This window comes from Acanthaster planci, linkage group LG01, assembly GCF_054643075.1.
Source record: "Acanthaster planci isolate LZ-2023a linkage group LG01, COTS_SCS, whole genome shotgun sequence".
NCBI classification, from domain to species: domain Eukaryota; kingdom Metazoa; phylum Echinodermata; class Asteroidea; order Valvatida; family Acanthasteridae; genus Acanthaster; species Acanthaster planci.
Genome location: NC_141777.1, coordinates 6935535 through 6952178, shown reverse-complemented (window position 1 = coordinate 6952178; position 16644 = coordinate 6935535). Strand labels below are relative to the sequence as shown.

At 40.1% G+C, this 16644-nt stretch overlaps 2 protein-coding genes across 3 annotated transcripts; both read right to left on the bottom strand.

Annotated features, from left to right (window-relative positions):
• Positions 1-107: 107 nt before the first annotated feature.
• On the bottom strand, positions 108-7391 carry LOC110988373 (uncharacterized). 2 transcript variants are annotated; one of them, XM_022251816.2, is made up of 9 exons: positions 7223-7391; positions 6618-6707; positions 6279-6497; positions 5571-5927; positions 4801-4964; positions 3873-4022; positions 3406-3594; positions 2784-2888; positions 108-943 (listed from the first exon to the last, which is right to left on the bottom strand). In XM_022251816.2, the coding sequence occupies exons 2-9, from the start codon at positions 6649-6651 to the stop codon at positions 383-385; spliced, it is 1779 nt and encodes a 592-aa protein (XP_022107508.2). In that variant the 5' UTR covers positions 6652-6707; positions 7223-7391; the 3' UTR covers positions 108-382. The 2 variants fall into 2 exon arrangements, with proteins under 2 accessions (XP_022107508.2, XP_022107499.2); XM_022251807.2 differs by having other exon boundaries at positions 7248-7391.
• Positions 7392-9829: 2438 nt separating this feature from the next.
• LOC110988439 (estradiol 17-beta-dehydrogenase 2-like) lies at positions 9830-14742 on the bottom strand. Its single transcript, XM_022251926.2, has 5 exons — positions 13937-14742; positions 13363-13575; positions 12964-13146; positions 12116-12253; positions 9830-11528 (listed from the first exon to the last, which is right to left on the bottom strand). Exons 1-5 carry the CDS (start codon positions 14115-14117, stop codon positions 11191-11193), a joined length of 1053 nt encoding a protein of 350 aa, XP_022107618.1. The 5' UTR covers positions 14118-14742; the 3' UTR covers positions 9830-11190.
• Positions 14743-16644: the final 1902 nt, after the last annotated feature.

The window sequence follows — 16644 nt, the reverse complement described above, 5'->3', positions numbered from 1 at the left end:
GAAAGGTTTTTAGTTTTTCGTGATTTTTTTTTACCTGCGTATGGAACATTATTTAGTCTTTCAAAAACCACTGACTGTTAGTGCCAGTGACCCAACGAATGACCACCTGCAACTAAGTGGTGAGGTTGCTAATGGACAGTCTAATTATATAAATTATATAAAATTATATAAAAGGGAATGTTGGGCATCTGAAATGCTTAATATTATGCACGAAGACAAAAATTGTTGGAAGCATCATTTTTGTTCAACATAGGCTTACAATCGATAATCCCATACATTTTTCTACATTTTTATTTTTTTAGTAAACTCGGACAACCTTTTCTGATTTAGGAAGAGCAGACTGGAAGGTTAAGTCTGTGCTAAGCTACCCACGTCAGGTAGATTACTCACGACCGAGACTGCATCTTATTTGGCGAATTTTTGTTTTCATGTCCTCTTGTGCAGGGCAATTGATCTTATCAGCGAGATCATTTACAAATTTGTTCACCTCTGGAGGTGGTATTTTACGATCTTTGGCGGACGAAGATATCCATCCTTGAAGGTTGCAAGGGACTTGAATGACACTGAACAAGGCATCAGAACTCGGTAGACCCGACCTGATACTTGCGCGAGTAGCCTCATCAATGATTGATTCGGAGGCCGATTCAACTGATGTATCTCTTACTTGAAACTTCAAAGTCTCCACTTCCGTCGTAATATCCAGCGTGTTTCCCATTCGTTTCGCTTCAGCTTCTGCACCGGCAATACGCCTCCATTCCTTCTGCATCAACTCCGAGACTAACTTGACTGTTTTAAATGCACACCGGAGATATTCGCAAGCTTCAATGTCACTGTGGTACTGCATTGGAACCTTTATTTTTGTATATATCGAAAGGATTCCACAGAAAACAGCAAGAATAAAGAAGATAACCGCCGCAATACCCGACATGATAAATCCAGTTTCCTGTGAGGTAAAATACAGAGATCGATCATTTTTCCAATTTTATAGAAAACATGACGTGTTTTATTTTCAACACATATACAGGGAAGACTATGGTTATATTGATCAGTTGATCCACAATATTTTATCCTCGTGCATCAATAAAAATCGTCTTCACCCCAGACTATCTTCTATACTTGACATCCTCAAAGAACTACAAAAATTGTACTAAATGTTGGGTGTTTCTCTTTCCCCTGATAAAGGTCTGGAATTGAGGGCCCTTTCAAACCTGTTGAACAGTTAAACTTAATTGCATTCAATAACACTGCATTTCCCCGGCAATTTCTTTTCCAAGTTGTGGTTTATGTTTGAAGCAATGTTATTTTGGTTTCCCAAAATTCAAAGGAATTTTTCCATTCTGGTAAGAAAACACTCAGTTTGGATTACCTACGGAAACTTATGAAAGTCGCTGAATCGTCTAAACCACACCTACTGCGTCCGCTGCATGTGAAAATGGCTTCGTAACACAAAGATTTGTCAGAGTTTGTTGGAAATAACGGGGAGGGATGGCATACGTAGGTGTCTTCTTATAATAGAATTGAATATCTTTGGGGGATTTTTGAAATTCTGTTACAGTTCATCGGTCATAAGAAGATGGTTTCGACTGTCACCTGTAGTGTGATAGCAAACCGTGAACGGATGCGTGTATCACGTTGGAGAGCCCCCGTAGCAGAGCGGTGGCGCGGTCATGGTTACCAGAACGACATGGAAAATGGCACCGCGTCTTGGGGACCAAATATATTGTGAGCCTTCCCAAAATGTGGAGAATTCTTACGATGCGGTATGCAATAACGTTATATCTCATGGGGAACATCTTTTAAGACCTCATGGGAGACAAATTGCAAGGACAATCGCAGCTGAACTATCGATGGTCGTTAGGAAAATAGGACTACGTATAGGGCTGAGAATGTGACGACAAAGCTGGTACGTTGGGGCCAGATAGTAGTGACGACGTCGATGGTAGGGGCATCACCACCATCGACATTATTATTTTTATTTATTATAAGTTTATTTGGCCATCGACAAGAACATGTACAACATTAAAGAAACAAGGAACAGTCTCATGAAAATTCCACAAGACTAAGCATAAAGAAAACAACCCAATTCAAGCTGGCCAGGATTGACAAAAGTGTATCTAAACACTGTGGCTCGAAAGCCTGTCAATCCAAACTTGAACTAGGAACGCAAGGTAATTTTTTAAACAAAATGCAAAACAGAATTGAATTTTATTTTAAAAAGAATACAGTACCCAGTTGGTAAATTTAATACAAATAAATGCTGATAAATCAGTTTAAAACATGTTATGTTTTTTACAAACGTCGGTGTTTACAAAAGTTGAGTGCCACACGCGCGATGCACACTAAACGTATCCCTGAAAAACAATCAGCCTTGAACGGGGCCAACAGAAGGCGCGATTTTCTTAGAAAACTCTTTTGATGGATGAAAAATGTACTTTGCTGGTTTACAATCGGCAGTGAACTGCATGAATTTCGGTCGTATGGCTACTAAGACAATGAATACTCTCCCCAAGGCATGTGATGAGGGGGCGCTTTTGCCCTAGGCAAACAGGACGAGCCTTTGTGGTACACGACACATTTTGTATGGTAGGCACGAAGGTGTGGCATGGGCGACTTTTCCAGTCAGGTTTATGTAAATTGAGGTTAATAGAGGTGAGTCATTTTCTATAATGAAATCGAGAGAACATGAGTCACTAGGGCCTACTAACTAAAGTTCACCACCCAGTCTAAGTAGGTTTGATGAATTAGGATTTAATTCTTGACACTGGAATACAGGTAGTACTCACCCAAATAATCGGAAGGGCAAATTCATCAGTACAGCCCAGGCGAAGGCACAACATCAGTAAAACGATACAAAAGCAAAAAAGACGAAAGAAGTGTTCACCGATGTCCTATGAGGGAAAAAAGATTATCAAATGTTTACGATTTGTTGAGAGGTGCAGCATTTACGTCGTTAATTTTACTCCTTGGGCGAAGAAAAAGAGGAAATGAAGGTCTCAGAAACACCAGCACGATACTCAAATTGTCAATGAAGGGTATTCAAAGAAAATATCTTATGTGCTGTGACCACAATTCACAGGAGCGAAAAAAAAATCGGGAGGGGGGTTTCAGATCTTTTCATGTCACTGTCACTGACCATTTAAAATGATGACCCTTGCAGATTGTCATGTTGTAATTTTTTTTACCACGATGGTTGTTAATCATGTAGTTTTGTTATGTGTAAATTTCTACCAGAGCAGAGGGGGTTGACCCCTTCCAATCTGGGTCTACATACTGGCCTTTTCTGACTTGAAAGCAAAAAATCAGTTATACATTCGTTAGTGGATTGAGAAAACGATTTTTAGGGTATTTTGCTTATAAATGTTGACCACTTTGAGCAACTGTAAGAGTTATTCAAAGGATGCTCACCTTAAAGACCCAGATGACTGGTGCTGAGTTCATTTTGGCAGATGTTACGCGATCTCCATCATCCCCAACCTTATCATCAACTTCATCACTTCCCCGTGAGTATGTCTTGAGCAGTGTACCAATACCAGTGAAAAGCAGGAGGACTGTGACCAATGCGTACATCAGGTACGAACGGATATTTTCATATTTCTATTAGAAAAGATAAATACCTCGTTTAGAGCCTTGAGCACTCCTTGTTTGAACTAATTTAATATTTTTCACATGATTCAAAAGAAGCGTGACAAAAAAAGTGAAAGATGGTGCAGTCGGATTTTCTACTTGACATTAATATCGAAAAGCAATTTGTTTTGTAAAAAAAATCTGAGAACCTTAGAGAAGGAAGATCAGAACGATGGAAAACTTCTGATTGATTTGGGATACATACAACTTCAATACATTGATTAGATTGAAATAAAGACTTAACATACATCATAACAATGGGAACGTATATGTATCACAGTGACGTTGTAGACGTGGACAGTAAGAACGTCTTTGAAGTCCGACTCAGCGTATGTGGAGCTCAGGAAGGCGAGAGTAGTGAGAAGAGTAACCATAGCAACAACGAGCATAACTGCAAACTGTTGGTGAAAAGAAACTGGTATGATATGTGGTGATTATTTTCTTGAACATATCTTTCGATAAACACGCAATTACATTTCTGGCTTTTATCCCGAGGAGACAGACATGTATAAGTGCACTTACTGCCAGTATCGTGGACAATCAGCTCGTATCCCGTTTATTTTGCATGTACCTGCATAATGATCCTTACTGCTTGAATTCGTACCAAACAAATATGCAAACAATAAAAAATCCAGTATTTGCTTCAAGAAATTTCGCTGACAGAAAAACTCGGGCATAAAAGTCTATGTCAGGACAAAATTCGCGCAGCCGTACGCCTACTCAAACGCGTACTAAGGCCGCGTCCGAAATCGGCTTCCAGAGCTACGGCTAGGTCTATTGTCTACGCGTCTCCACGCATTTCCAATGGAGTGAAGACCTAGACCTAGCTCTAGACAAGAGATTCGGAGTCTCAGAATGACGTAACCTTTTTCAAATATTGAACTGGCTCAATATGCAATTCCTTTACAGTTGGTATTTTGTCAGAAAACAGGCCTTTGACTCAGTCTCTGTTTTTAACGTCCCGTGTGCATGGGGGATCTGGGTGGGAGGGGGGAGATTGCATTTCCCCTCGCGGTGGGAGGCGTCTTTCCCTCTGATATTTTCCTTCACTACTGTACACATTTTCTTTCAAAGAATTTTGAGGCATTGAACAAGCTTATTAAAACATTGGATGGGTTGTTTGGACTCATGAGCAATTCAATAGTCGATGATGTTTACGATTCATTATAAACCTACCTCTGCAAGTATTTTCTGTACTGTAGAACGTGTGTAATCACAAGCAACTCCACGAAGCATCTCTACAAGTGCCTTACGACGTCGAACATATTCGACTGCTGCTTGCTCTAAAGTGTTCAGATGCTGGTCAAGACACTGCACGCTTATGATCCTTTTAATGACAGCTGTCAGGGAAAAATCATGACCAATTAACATCACCTGATAACTTCTCTCTGAAGGCAAAAGATTACAAAACTTACTCTCAAAAAATAGTGAGTTCCTTATAAATCCACTCCACGCAGAAAAATTTAAAACCACCGTAAAAAGAGAGAAAACTACTGGTTACTCCGTAAGAGTGAAAAATCACTCGAAAGAGGAGTTATATGAAGGACAACTCTTTTTCAAAGGACCCCTAAATGACTCTTTGGAAGAGTCCGTACGTACCGTATTTGATCCCGAGATTTAGGGAAAAATGGTCCATTCACTACTTCGGTCGGGCAAAAGTGTCACAGCAACAAAGTATATTAATCTCAATTCTTATTTTACAACCAGTTTTGATTGTCACCAAGGACTAAACTGTGCCCAAGCAATTCGTGTTCCGTATTTCCGTATCTCACTTCGTCAGATTCACTATATACTTAATTATAGGCAGTCCACAAGATGCCTAACCTACAGTTACAAGTACATCAAAGATTCTTTGAATTCTAACTTGTAATTGGTTGTTTAACCTCCAACCAACTTTGATTTTTCCCGAAACTATGTTGATGTAGCTCAGTTCACGTTTTTCTCACCTTGTCCAGTTATCTTTCCAGACCTCCCAAAAAATTTGCAACCCATCTGGTAGTCGTTCTCAGATACTTTCACCGTTTCGATTGGTAAGTCTTTTTGCAGACATCGTTTCAGATCTCCAGTTAAGTACATCTTCCAGAATCTTCTCAAACCCTCCAGACTTCTAAAACGCCAAGTCACTCTTACACATCCGTCCCCTACGCCTGTCGTCTTCGCGTCACATTCCTTTAATATGTCTTCCAACGACGTGATTCTTGGCTTATTTTCTCTCACCATATTTTTGATTTTTTCCTGAAGTTTCCGAGTTTCTTCTTCATTCATCATTCCGTCTTTTATTGCGTAAAGCTTGGCTGGCATATCTACAGCAAAGAATAGGTTTAAACATTGCAACGCGAAATTGTTTTGGGCCATTTCTAAAGAGCAAGTCATTTGTGTACAAATAATTTGAATGAAAAAACCAAATACCAAGTGTGCTCCATATGAAATTTCTATAATGTGTAAGTTTTAGTTAAAATGTGTTGAGTTAGTAAAATGATCGGCAAATTTTTGCACTCTAGTTATTGCATGTACATGCACTTGATCTTTAAATCCCAACTATGGATCCGATTATCTCGATGCGAAAATGTAAAATGTTGGCAATATTCAGAGCATGGATACAATATATCTGGACACAATGCACGTCTGTGGAACTGTGGGAAGTTGGTTCTCACCAAAATAGTACTTGTTGTCTCTACTGCATCCAAATGTAACAGGACTGTTGTTCAGAAAAAAATGGTTGTTGATGATAATAGGTGGAGGAGTGGAAGAGTTAGTTTCCTTGGATTCCTGTTCCTTCTCTGAAGACGTGTCACTCCTTTGCCATCGTGATTTTCGTTGACCCTGCCTCTTCCGTCTTCTGACTGTATTATGGAGAAGATCCGTCTTTTGCCCTGAATAGTACGTTCATAGAAACTTGATTTTCAAAGAAAATGACAACAGTATATTCCAGTCATTTAAAAACACAGCTTGGTAAATTGTGGTGTCAAGTCAAAGATGCTAAAAAATCTCACCTGATTTTCTCTTTGACTTATACCCAGGATGCATTGTGTACAAATTCTACTTCCGTCTCTCCTTCCAAATACTGATACACTTCACAAAATCTGAAGATGGAAACAACAAATTAGTCTTCTTTTTATATTTTACTTCTATTTTTTTAAATATAAACATCACGTTCCTCTAAACCTTTTAATCCCGTTTCACGATTTCACCACACGTGTAAGTATGGAATCATTCAGCAGTGCCATTCTGAGAACATGGTTTGTGGATGAAAGGTAACACTTTTGAACAGATGTGGACGGACTCTAACCCAGACCTCAATTGCATGTCATTCTCCTTAGTAGACCTATTTCAAGCTATATACATGTGTACATGTAAATAGATCATGACCTTGAGCTGCGTGATCACAACCACAGATGAATTCAATTTGAATCAAGACTAGCTTTGAATGATTTAAAATCTGATCCTTACGAAGCCCACAAAAAGATTGCGGGAACAACGTTACAATTACCGAAACAGTGTGTTCGGTTTGGTCGAAGAGAAATGAAACATACTCCCCTCCGTAGTTTACTTCGTAATTCTGCCTTTTTATTTGTCAACGCCGAGAATCTGAGCTTACCATAAAGGTTATTGTCTTCACTGACCTTTTGTACAAATAGGTCCGTCAAGAAAATCATTTCATCGCTCCAAACTCCAAAGAAAATACAATGTACATCCTCTTTACAGCCCTCGTTTCCGCAGCTTGAAATTAACAACGGTCAACTTCAGCATCGAGTAGTCATGGTGGAACAATGTTACGGAAGTATATTGTTGCCACCAACATGAAAAAAATTGCAATTCGTATAAAGAATATAAAATCCAAACGAGACTGACAAGTCTGTTCGTGGGCAAGCTATTTGAATGGTATCGTGGGAAGTTGCTTAAGGGGATGTGGTACCCCCTTTCGTGATAAACATAATTATTTGTAACACCGTATCTTTTAGCGTCCCCACCCCACTGGACGGCAAAATAAGGTCAATTTTAAAGAGTGGTGTGGGGTACAGGTTAAGCACACGGGTGCGGTAATATGGGGGCTCACTAAAGGGAGCACTCGATGCGCTTAGTCACCGTTACCGAGGCGGACTGTCACCAGATTTTTTCTTCTCTAATATCTGAGTGAGGATGATATACTGGGGGGGGGGGGCTGTAACCTCATGCCCTCATCTTTATTAGTCACGTGGCTACTCTTAACAATGACACTTTGTGTCTAAACACATCCAGTCTGATTTATTTTGAAAAATGCTCGTCGTATGGATATTCCAACCTATCCGAACCCTCACCATTATAGGAATGTGAGATAATATAACTTGCGTTCTCCTGTCGTCTAGCGACAATTTTATTCCTCCCTTTCCCCATTCAAATCAGCTGAGTAACACCTTTGCATTTAAACAATTTATCTAGGACGACTTTGTATCTGATTCAATCATAAAGGACATAATACCTTTATTTCTTAACGTTGGCAGAAATAGGGTTCCGTGGATGGTGTTCAGTTCCGGGGGAAAAACCTAATCTGTGCAATGCAGTTAGGGATATGTTGAAGTATGACCGACACAATAGGAGGGCGCTATTTGAAGTGTGCAAATTTGGCACTGGTGGATAGGACCCCGATTGTGTTTGTTTTTTTATATGTCCACAAAGTTTAGAGTAAACACAAAAGATTTTACCCAAACCAAAATGTGCCCTCCTATCCACCTTGAGCAGAAGCACTCCCTCATGGGTTAGAAAGAGTCATTTGGGCTGGAGTGTCCATTTTCTCGGTAGTTATTCATCTGTAACGCGTGCATTTCATAGTCGTTTGTGAACTAGCAAGTCCTACCAAATAAAGGAGCCTGCGTTGCTAATGAAATTGCACCCTCTCTTGGCCCAGCTCGGGGCTCATTTTGTCAGCCATATCAGCTCAAACAGACTTATTCGTGTGGGCCTGTTTGTTTTGAGCAGAGCCAGATTGCAATCAGTGATCTGACTTTTTTAAAATTCTGAACCCGCTAAGTGGATGGCACGAACCAGCCGCAGGACGGCGCAATTATCAAGGAGGGCTTGTTATATGATAAATTGACAATTCTTGAAGTATTTTATAATCCGGCAATATGTTATGGTCTTTCTGTAAACTGTAATAAAAATGTTAGTTTAAGTTAAACACGATTTAGTAATACATGAGAAAGTAATAATTCCATATGTATTTTTTCCTACAGTAAAACAAGTTTTTCTGGTCATGGAAAGGAGAGTTTCTTCCTAAGCTGAAGTCAACTTTGTCTAAATCGGTTCCAGGCAAAACTTACGAACCCGCCGCAGGAAACAATTCTGCAAGATTTGACAATTCGATAAAAACGTTGCTCCAAATCCTGCAGATAAGGACATCTTTCAACTGAAAATCGGTCAGAATCAAATTTGTAATAATTTTACGTCAAAATAATGGCGGACAAGTTAGCAACGCGCACGCGTGCAATGTAGATACTCTCTCAAGGCATCGGAGCAAGTCATTAGACGAATACGTCATCCACGGTTGAAAAAAACGTAGTTCCGAATGGTTGAGAGTATCTTTTGATATAACAAATAACCAAACATAATGTTGTCGGAAATATTACAACATAATGTTACGTACATGTATAGGCCTACACACAGAGTCTCTGTACGTGAGGCAGATTATGTAGTGTTATACCGCACACGATTTTGTGTGTGACCTGCGTTTGATCCTTGGCCACACTATAGTCCAGAATATTTTTAAAAATCGTAATTTTTCCAATTAAATTTTTTCGTAATTTTCAATAGAAAATTGTCATTTTTCCTGTGTGCACGAGATCATCCTTTCTTAATGTGATCCCCTTCCAGCAGGCCTATACGTAGTATAAACTACATGTACATCGTTAGTGTCTCGGAGCCAACCTGTGCATTTGTAAAAACACCGGTCTACTGATGTTCAATCTACATGTGTAAAATGAAGTGGTCTGTGCGCGATCTGCGCTCCAGCTCGAGATGACGACATTGACCGGGAGATTGGAGGACTTGTTGAAGCAAAGGATTTTGATTCTCAAGGCCAAGACTTTAACCACCAAGCCTGTAATGTAAACTTTAAAAATATACCTTTTTGTCTCAGTTAACCTTACTTCCAACTTTTGTTTCACTATCATGATTTTAAACGGTGTGTGAGAAAGATAATTAATATATCCACATATTGATGCACGCAACATTCAAGAAACCTCCAGATACCTTTTTATTGAAAACAGTGCCCTGGACTGACAAACACAATTGTTTTATTAACCCGACAACCGCACCTTTTCCAATAGTGATGGTACAACAGTAGAATCTCCTGTTAGTATACAGAGAAAAACTGACACTAGAACGTGCTGTCCTAGAACAACAACTTCTGTAATGCCAATTATCAATGGAATCTAATGTTATTTAACAGATTTTTTTCCTAGTGTGCATACAACCTCTATATCGTGGCGCATAGTCCATATATTTAATTTTGATCTGACTGAAACATAATATCGTCATTTTTATAAAGTTATTCCGTGCCTCACTGGCCATAAGTTTAATATCGGTATTTATAAAAATGCCACGGCCAGAAACCATCCATTATTTAGTCAAGTTTGTCCCTATGCGAACTCCAATAGGACACTGCCAAAATGTACCGGCCATTTCTCAAACGTTTCTAAAAATCAATTACAAGTACTTTCCATATTTGCTTAGTTGCTTATTGACGCAACCTTACAACACCCTCTTTGGAGTGGCCGTAAAACTCTGCAAGAACTTTTGTGAAAGCAAAGCATGTCACTTAACAAACCCAAGAGTAGTAATTTGGATTTTTACTCATAACCAGTATATGGCGGGAGGAGTGTTTGTGAACAATAATGGAAAATGGAGGTGGGTGGTTTGCAACTATCCCAACCAAATCTCAAAATATTGAGCAAACTTCCCTCCCCCATCTCCGGTCAATATTGTGTCTCATGGGCCATAGTCTGTGCAACCTGGGTAGGGTGTGGCTATTGACACGTTTCCCAACAATTTTGGCCAGGAATTTAGTACCCCTGTGTTTGTGACTACGGAGGGCTGATCAAGTAATGGGTCATCATCCATCCAAAACATTTATTTATTGTTACAGATATTTGTTAAAAAAGTCGTTTCTTTTGCCTGTTCATATTTAACCGTTTAAGTCTTGCTTGGCGAATTCACCATTCAGCTTTTTATTCACCTTTGGAAAACAATAGTTACCTGCTGTTTTTTATTGAAAGTGAGGTAGCAATATCTGACTTGTGTTACTTAAACAACAAGTCGATATTCAAGCTAGCATCCAAGATGACGCAAATATACCCTTCCATTCATACTTGAAGCACGAACCACATTGGTTAATTGAAACATTAGAGTAATATTTAGAACGGAAATCATTTATAAATGTGGCTTCAATTTTAGAAAAAAAAATAGAAAGCTTAATGACCGACAGCTTTTCCCCCTTCCCCTTTCCCATGTTTATTTTTTGTTTATTTCCGCGCCCACTGCTGGTAGTTGAACACCCAACATCCAACTTGTGTTGGCCACTCATTATCCCTTTCAGATATTCAAATCTGGATTCAAATTTGGTTCTATGTTGAACACTCTACTGTTACGGATTAAGAATTCGAAAAGAGGAGTTGGCAACCACCGGGCTACATTGATCAGGGTGCCCGCCAGTAGACCACATTCATAGCAGGCACTGGGCACTCGCTCCAATAAAGCCCTTGTTACGGTGCGACAAACAGGTGACACGTCCGTTGGGATAAACGATGGATTTATGACGTCAAGTGTCGCTTCAAAGTATCCTGGTGTATAATATTGCTTGAGTTCAGCGGTAAGTTGTTCAAGGCACTTACGTTGGTACTGACGCATGCCATATCGGTTGGTCGTTAGGGCTGTGAAACATGAATAGAGACTACATTCACTAAGTTTGATAGCCGTTAAGTATCAGGTCAGGTGACCCTATTACGTCAGGTGACCCAGGTTGGGTCAAGGTGACCTAAGTTCCTACCCTAACCTTTACACCTTGGTCAAATATCGGAAAGCTGCTTAGCAAATTCATGTGCTATTATAAGTAAAAAGAAGGGCACCAGTCACTAGAGATGTAGGCACGACTACTGGTAAGCATTTTTTAAAACTTGGTATCTAACTTTCCTCCCCATAATGAACAAAAAGTAGTTTCTTCATTCACAGATCTGTCACATTGTAAAGACGCGATCTCCTCCATGTCTATAGCTGCATATACATGCAGCCAGTTTTTAAATCCTGAGTTGAAACTTAGCTAGTGTTTCCTCCATGACATGGTTTATGTCATTGAATAGTGACATTCCAATTTCATCTAAAATAAAAAAATCTCTCATTGAATTTATTCTATGTTATAAAACAGACTCGTTGCACCAGCATAAGGCGATGCGATCATCTGAAGCCTGCCTTTGCACCTATTGTGACAGAAGGTGCTACAAGGACACACACAGTTCATCACCTGTCCGGAAGCTTCCTGGGTGAATGGTAATCACTTGGATTCCCCACTTCCTTGCTTCTAGTCGTAAGATATTGCAGAACATCTCGGTTGCTGCCTTGGATATGCCGTAGGCCCCAAACAGTGGCATGTAGAAACTACCTGTGTTATAATTACAGCGGTTATTTGTCATAATAATATCATATGCCTTAAAATAGGAAAAATCTTTGCGATTTCTGTTCCTCACAACACATTAAACTTACACAGGACTTTTTTCCAGAGGAAGAGGTGGTCCTCTTTAACTTTAAGTTCATGTTCAAGTATGTTTTGGGGATAGAGATATGGTGGAACTAAAAATCTTAAGAACTCACTTTTCAACCCGGGGGTAACTTGTGTCTTTGCGCATGAACATGATATGGAAGAGTTGCTTTGTACTGCCAAACAAGCAATGCACTACAGCAATATATCATTATCAGTTTTGAACACTTTTACACTTCAAACAAAGTAACAGGTCACAAGCTATATAGTCAGTCGATAATATTTCCAAATAGGTCACTTGTGAGACATTTTGTGGTAAATTTTTCAACATTATGGAGACATCGGTCATTAGGGAGACAGTCTCCCTAATGCTCCAACTACCAAAAGGAGGAAAAATTTTATCGTCCACATTTTGAGAGATGATATAATAGTGTCTGAAAGGAAAACATGCAAAGTTTGGTTAAGATTGGATAAGGGGAATATTGAATTATGGGACGGTAAAGTTTGAAAAATTGTGTGCACGTTCCTATGGGAATGTCTCCAAAGTGACCCATTTTCAATAATTATAACACAGGCAAACATTAGATTATACTGCATCATATGGTAAGACGTACTATTTACGCTGTTGATACTGATGACTCGACCTCTGGTCTTGCGCAATAGAGGAAGTGTTGCCTTGACAACACGGATCTGACCCAGCAGGTTCACATCCAGATGATGTTTGATTGTCTCCATGGGCGTGACCTCCAGCTCAGACCAAAGGCAGATACCTGCATTATTAACCACTCCCCATAGGCCTGCAAGGGCAGAAAACCTAGGTTACATTTGAACGAGACACACCTCCCAAAGGGAGATTCGTCTTACCCAGCCATAGAAGTGATAAACGATAACTGCATCAGCCTTTTTTTCATAAGGTTAAATATCTGTCGGTTGCTCCTTATCTTTGTATCCAATTATCTGTCTCTCTGCTGTTTGATTGCACATGTTCTTTGGACAATATCTTATCTCCCTACCCTCATTTCCAATAGATTGTGTGATGGTTGCTATGGCAGCGTCAACATCCTCCTGTTTGGTAACATCCAATGGGATTACGCGTAGCTTTTCCGAGCATTCAGCTCTCAGCCGAGAAGCGCCTTCACCGCCTGGAAACAGACAGCCTGCAAAGACCTGAATCCCAAGAGCATCCAAATGCTTCGCAGTTGCATGGCCGAAACCACTGTCACAACCTTGAAATCGGGGGATTAAAGCAATCCAATCATTCCAACAAGCAAATAATTATTCAAGGAACAAATGGTTTGTTCGCCGGTTATAAAATACATTTTTATCTCAATAGGCCTAATTGAACTAGCGTCTTCATCTTAAAATTTGTACTCACCGATTTCGCTTTTAATTCCCGCGCAATCTGCCATTAAGCCCATGCTTCACGCTATTACGACTGAACAAGGACATTAAAACCCTTTGGTAGACAATGCCCTCTCTGAATTTTCGTCAATTGATAAATTCCACTTTTGTCACAAAAGTTGTACATGTACAAAGTAGAATTTTCGGCAATGACATGCTCATAAAACCCTGTTGGTATGATTTTACCTGTTATGAAGACAGACTGTTTCTCAACTTGTAGGAGATTGGGCCCAACATATTTACGAAGGTATGCCACGAAAGCACTAAAACCCAGCCCGATAAGTATGTTCCTCATTGACAGCTCCCAAGAAAAGCAAGTGATAATTAGAACTAGACAGGCTGAGAGACAAACCGTCGTAGATAGCATTATGAAGCACAGAGTGGTGAGCGTTGATTATATATAAAGTGGCTTCTGAGCGATCGACTCGTAAGGATGACACTCTAGGACATAATGTTAAGTATTGTAATGCACAAATCTATATAGCAAACGTTATCTTTGCAAATCTGAACCATGAACATGTAAGTTTCCCAACGCTCAAAACTTGTATGGTAACAGACTATGCGAAAATTGATACAGCCTATAGCGTTAATCGAATGACTCGACAGAGACAGTATGTTGCCTTGATTCACCTATAGGATTGATCAAAGTCCATTTCACAAATTATTGGAGAGTATTATGACAAACGCTCGTGTGCATGTGTGGTTTGGTCAAAAGTCTCCCCCTGTTGCGCAACTCCATTAGACCGATGTTAAAGCATACTTCATACAGAGAAAAATTAATGGTTTATGCGCTTAAGGACAAAGGACGTCCATTGATTCCTCATTTAGTTGATTCGTTGTGATGCTACCATTTCCCACCGAAAGTCTAATTTATGGACCATTTATCCATTCCCCATTCAACAAGTTCAAGGCACAAAGATAAATGAACTTAAGTTATATCCAAGACCTGAGTACTTTAAACACAGCGTGCAACAATGAGCAGTCATCTCTTTGCAAGGTTATCCTATATCTTGTTTGCTTTGTTGTCGCTGATGTTTTTGTTGCCGTACAATTCAATCGCATGATACTACTTTTTTGTAAAATAAGTTGTGGACATAAAATACACAACTTATTTTACAAAATATCAGAATAAAAGGAATCTTGCTGATTGTAAACACCACAATAGACACTTTATTTAAGAAGGCAATACATGTATACTATAGCGCTAAGAAGTTGAACCGCAGATACGACCAGTTGAAAGTGGGGAGACGCACACTGAAGCATTGATATTGTGCATGATTCATGGTCAGTATTGACAACGCTGAACGTTAACATCAAGTAAAATATATGTGATTCACATCGGAGAAGATAAAAGTCCACGTTCCAAAATTAACGTAGACATTGCAAAGGTCGGTGATGCCACGATGGATTAATTTGAAGTGCAAACATTTACACGAGAGTCGTAACTGGGCCACTGATGAAACACACGATTAATGAGTCATGGGGGGGGTTAGCATATTTGCAGGGCAGTTGTTATGTTCCACAGGGAAACCTCTGTGCATACCTTGTGGAACAAAAGCACTTGCCTGCAAGATGGCAGCCATGCAAACCCTCTATAATGTGGGCTTTTTAAGAGAACCCACTGTGTCTTGAAGCATGGAATCTTGGCACATTTTTGTCCATAGTTGGATTTTCCTCAAGGAGGCAGGCAATAACTGGTTCCTGTATATACATTTTTTGGTCTCATTTAATCGGATTTTCAACTTTTTTTGTAGTGGTCTGGCCCCCAGCCAAACGCTCCGGGGGTGGCGGTCCGCCCACCACTGAAGGGGGGAATTAGAGGCCAGGCAAAACAGAAAACTCAGCAGGCAAAAGACTTTGGTACTTCAAACGGGCTGGATTCCTTTTATTTCATCGTCACTAAATAATGAAAACTGCTTGGACAATTATATTTGAAAGATGCCACAATCTATGTGATTCCCAGCGGAGCCATCACCACGACCATCTACCCAGTTGTCTAGCACAGCACAGCACAGCACTCCCGAAAAAAATTCTTGGAAACCCGCCAAACTTCTTCAGTCCCGCCAAAAAGTACAACATTGCAGGCCACTTCCGGCCGACCGGCGTGACTTTAAAAAATACAATTTAACTGGTTTTCTTTGTCGAGGAAAGCATGGAAAATTTGAAATGTTTAAAAACAAGCATGGCACTTTTCAGCCTAAGTCTTGTCTGCAAGAGTAGGGTTCCGTAGTCCTTTGTACACCCGAGGGGCTAAATGGCACCGAGGCCGCAGATATAAACAGAACTGATGACGGTCATATCAGAGATAGTACTTCACCTTCCCTTATAGCACATCTCATAGAAATATTAATTCATAATACCAGCTTCCCTACAACCTCGTATCTAACGTCGCGGTAAAAGATACAATACATGGAAACGACACTTTGACCAGGGCGCTCGAAAGATCAAGGTGATGGATTCGCCAGTCACCCCAGCACCCAAGGGCGCTGCAAGGGTGTGTGAACTTGCACTGTAATTGGCTACATTGTGCATGACCAGCGACCGCTAGGTTATCACTTCCTTCTAGCGAAGCGCTATTTAAATACTTCGGTTTGCCAATGGCAATGTTTCGACAAGGTGTTGGCTATATCATAAAAAACATGGCCTTGGTACAATCACAGTGTGGTAAGAGGAAGTAAAAGAAAAAAATATTGAATTGATAACCGCCGCTTATGTAACGCATTGAGCGAGCTCGCGCGCCTGGCAGAAATTTACCCACAATGCTCTGCGTGTCGTTAGCTGTGACCCCATGTGACGTATTTCCTCCACTAAAATCTGTGCAAGGCCATCCGAGCGAGGGAAGGGAATGAATCCTTGAACTTTTCCCTATTCCTATTACATAGGGACCGGCAGCT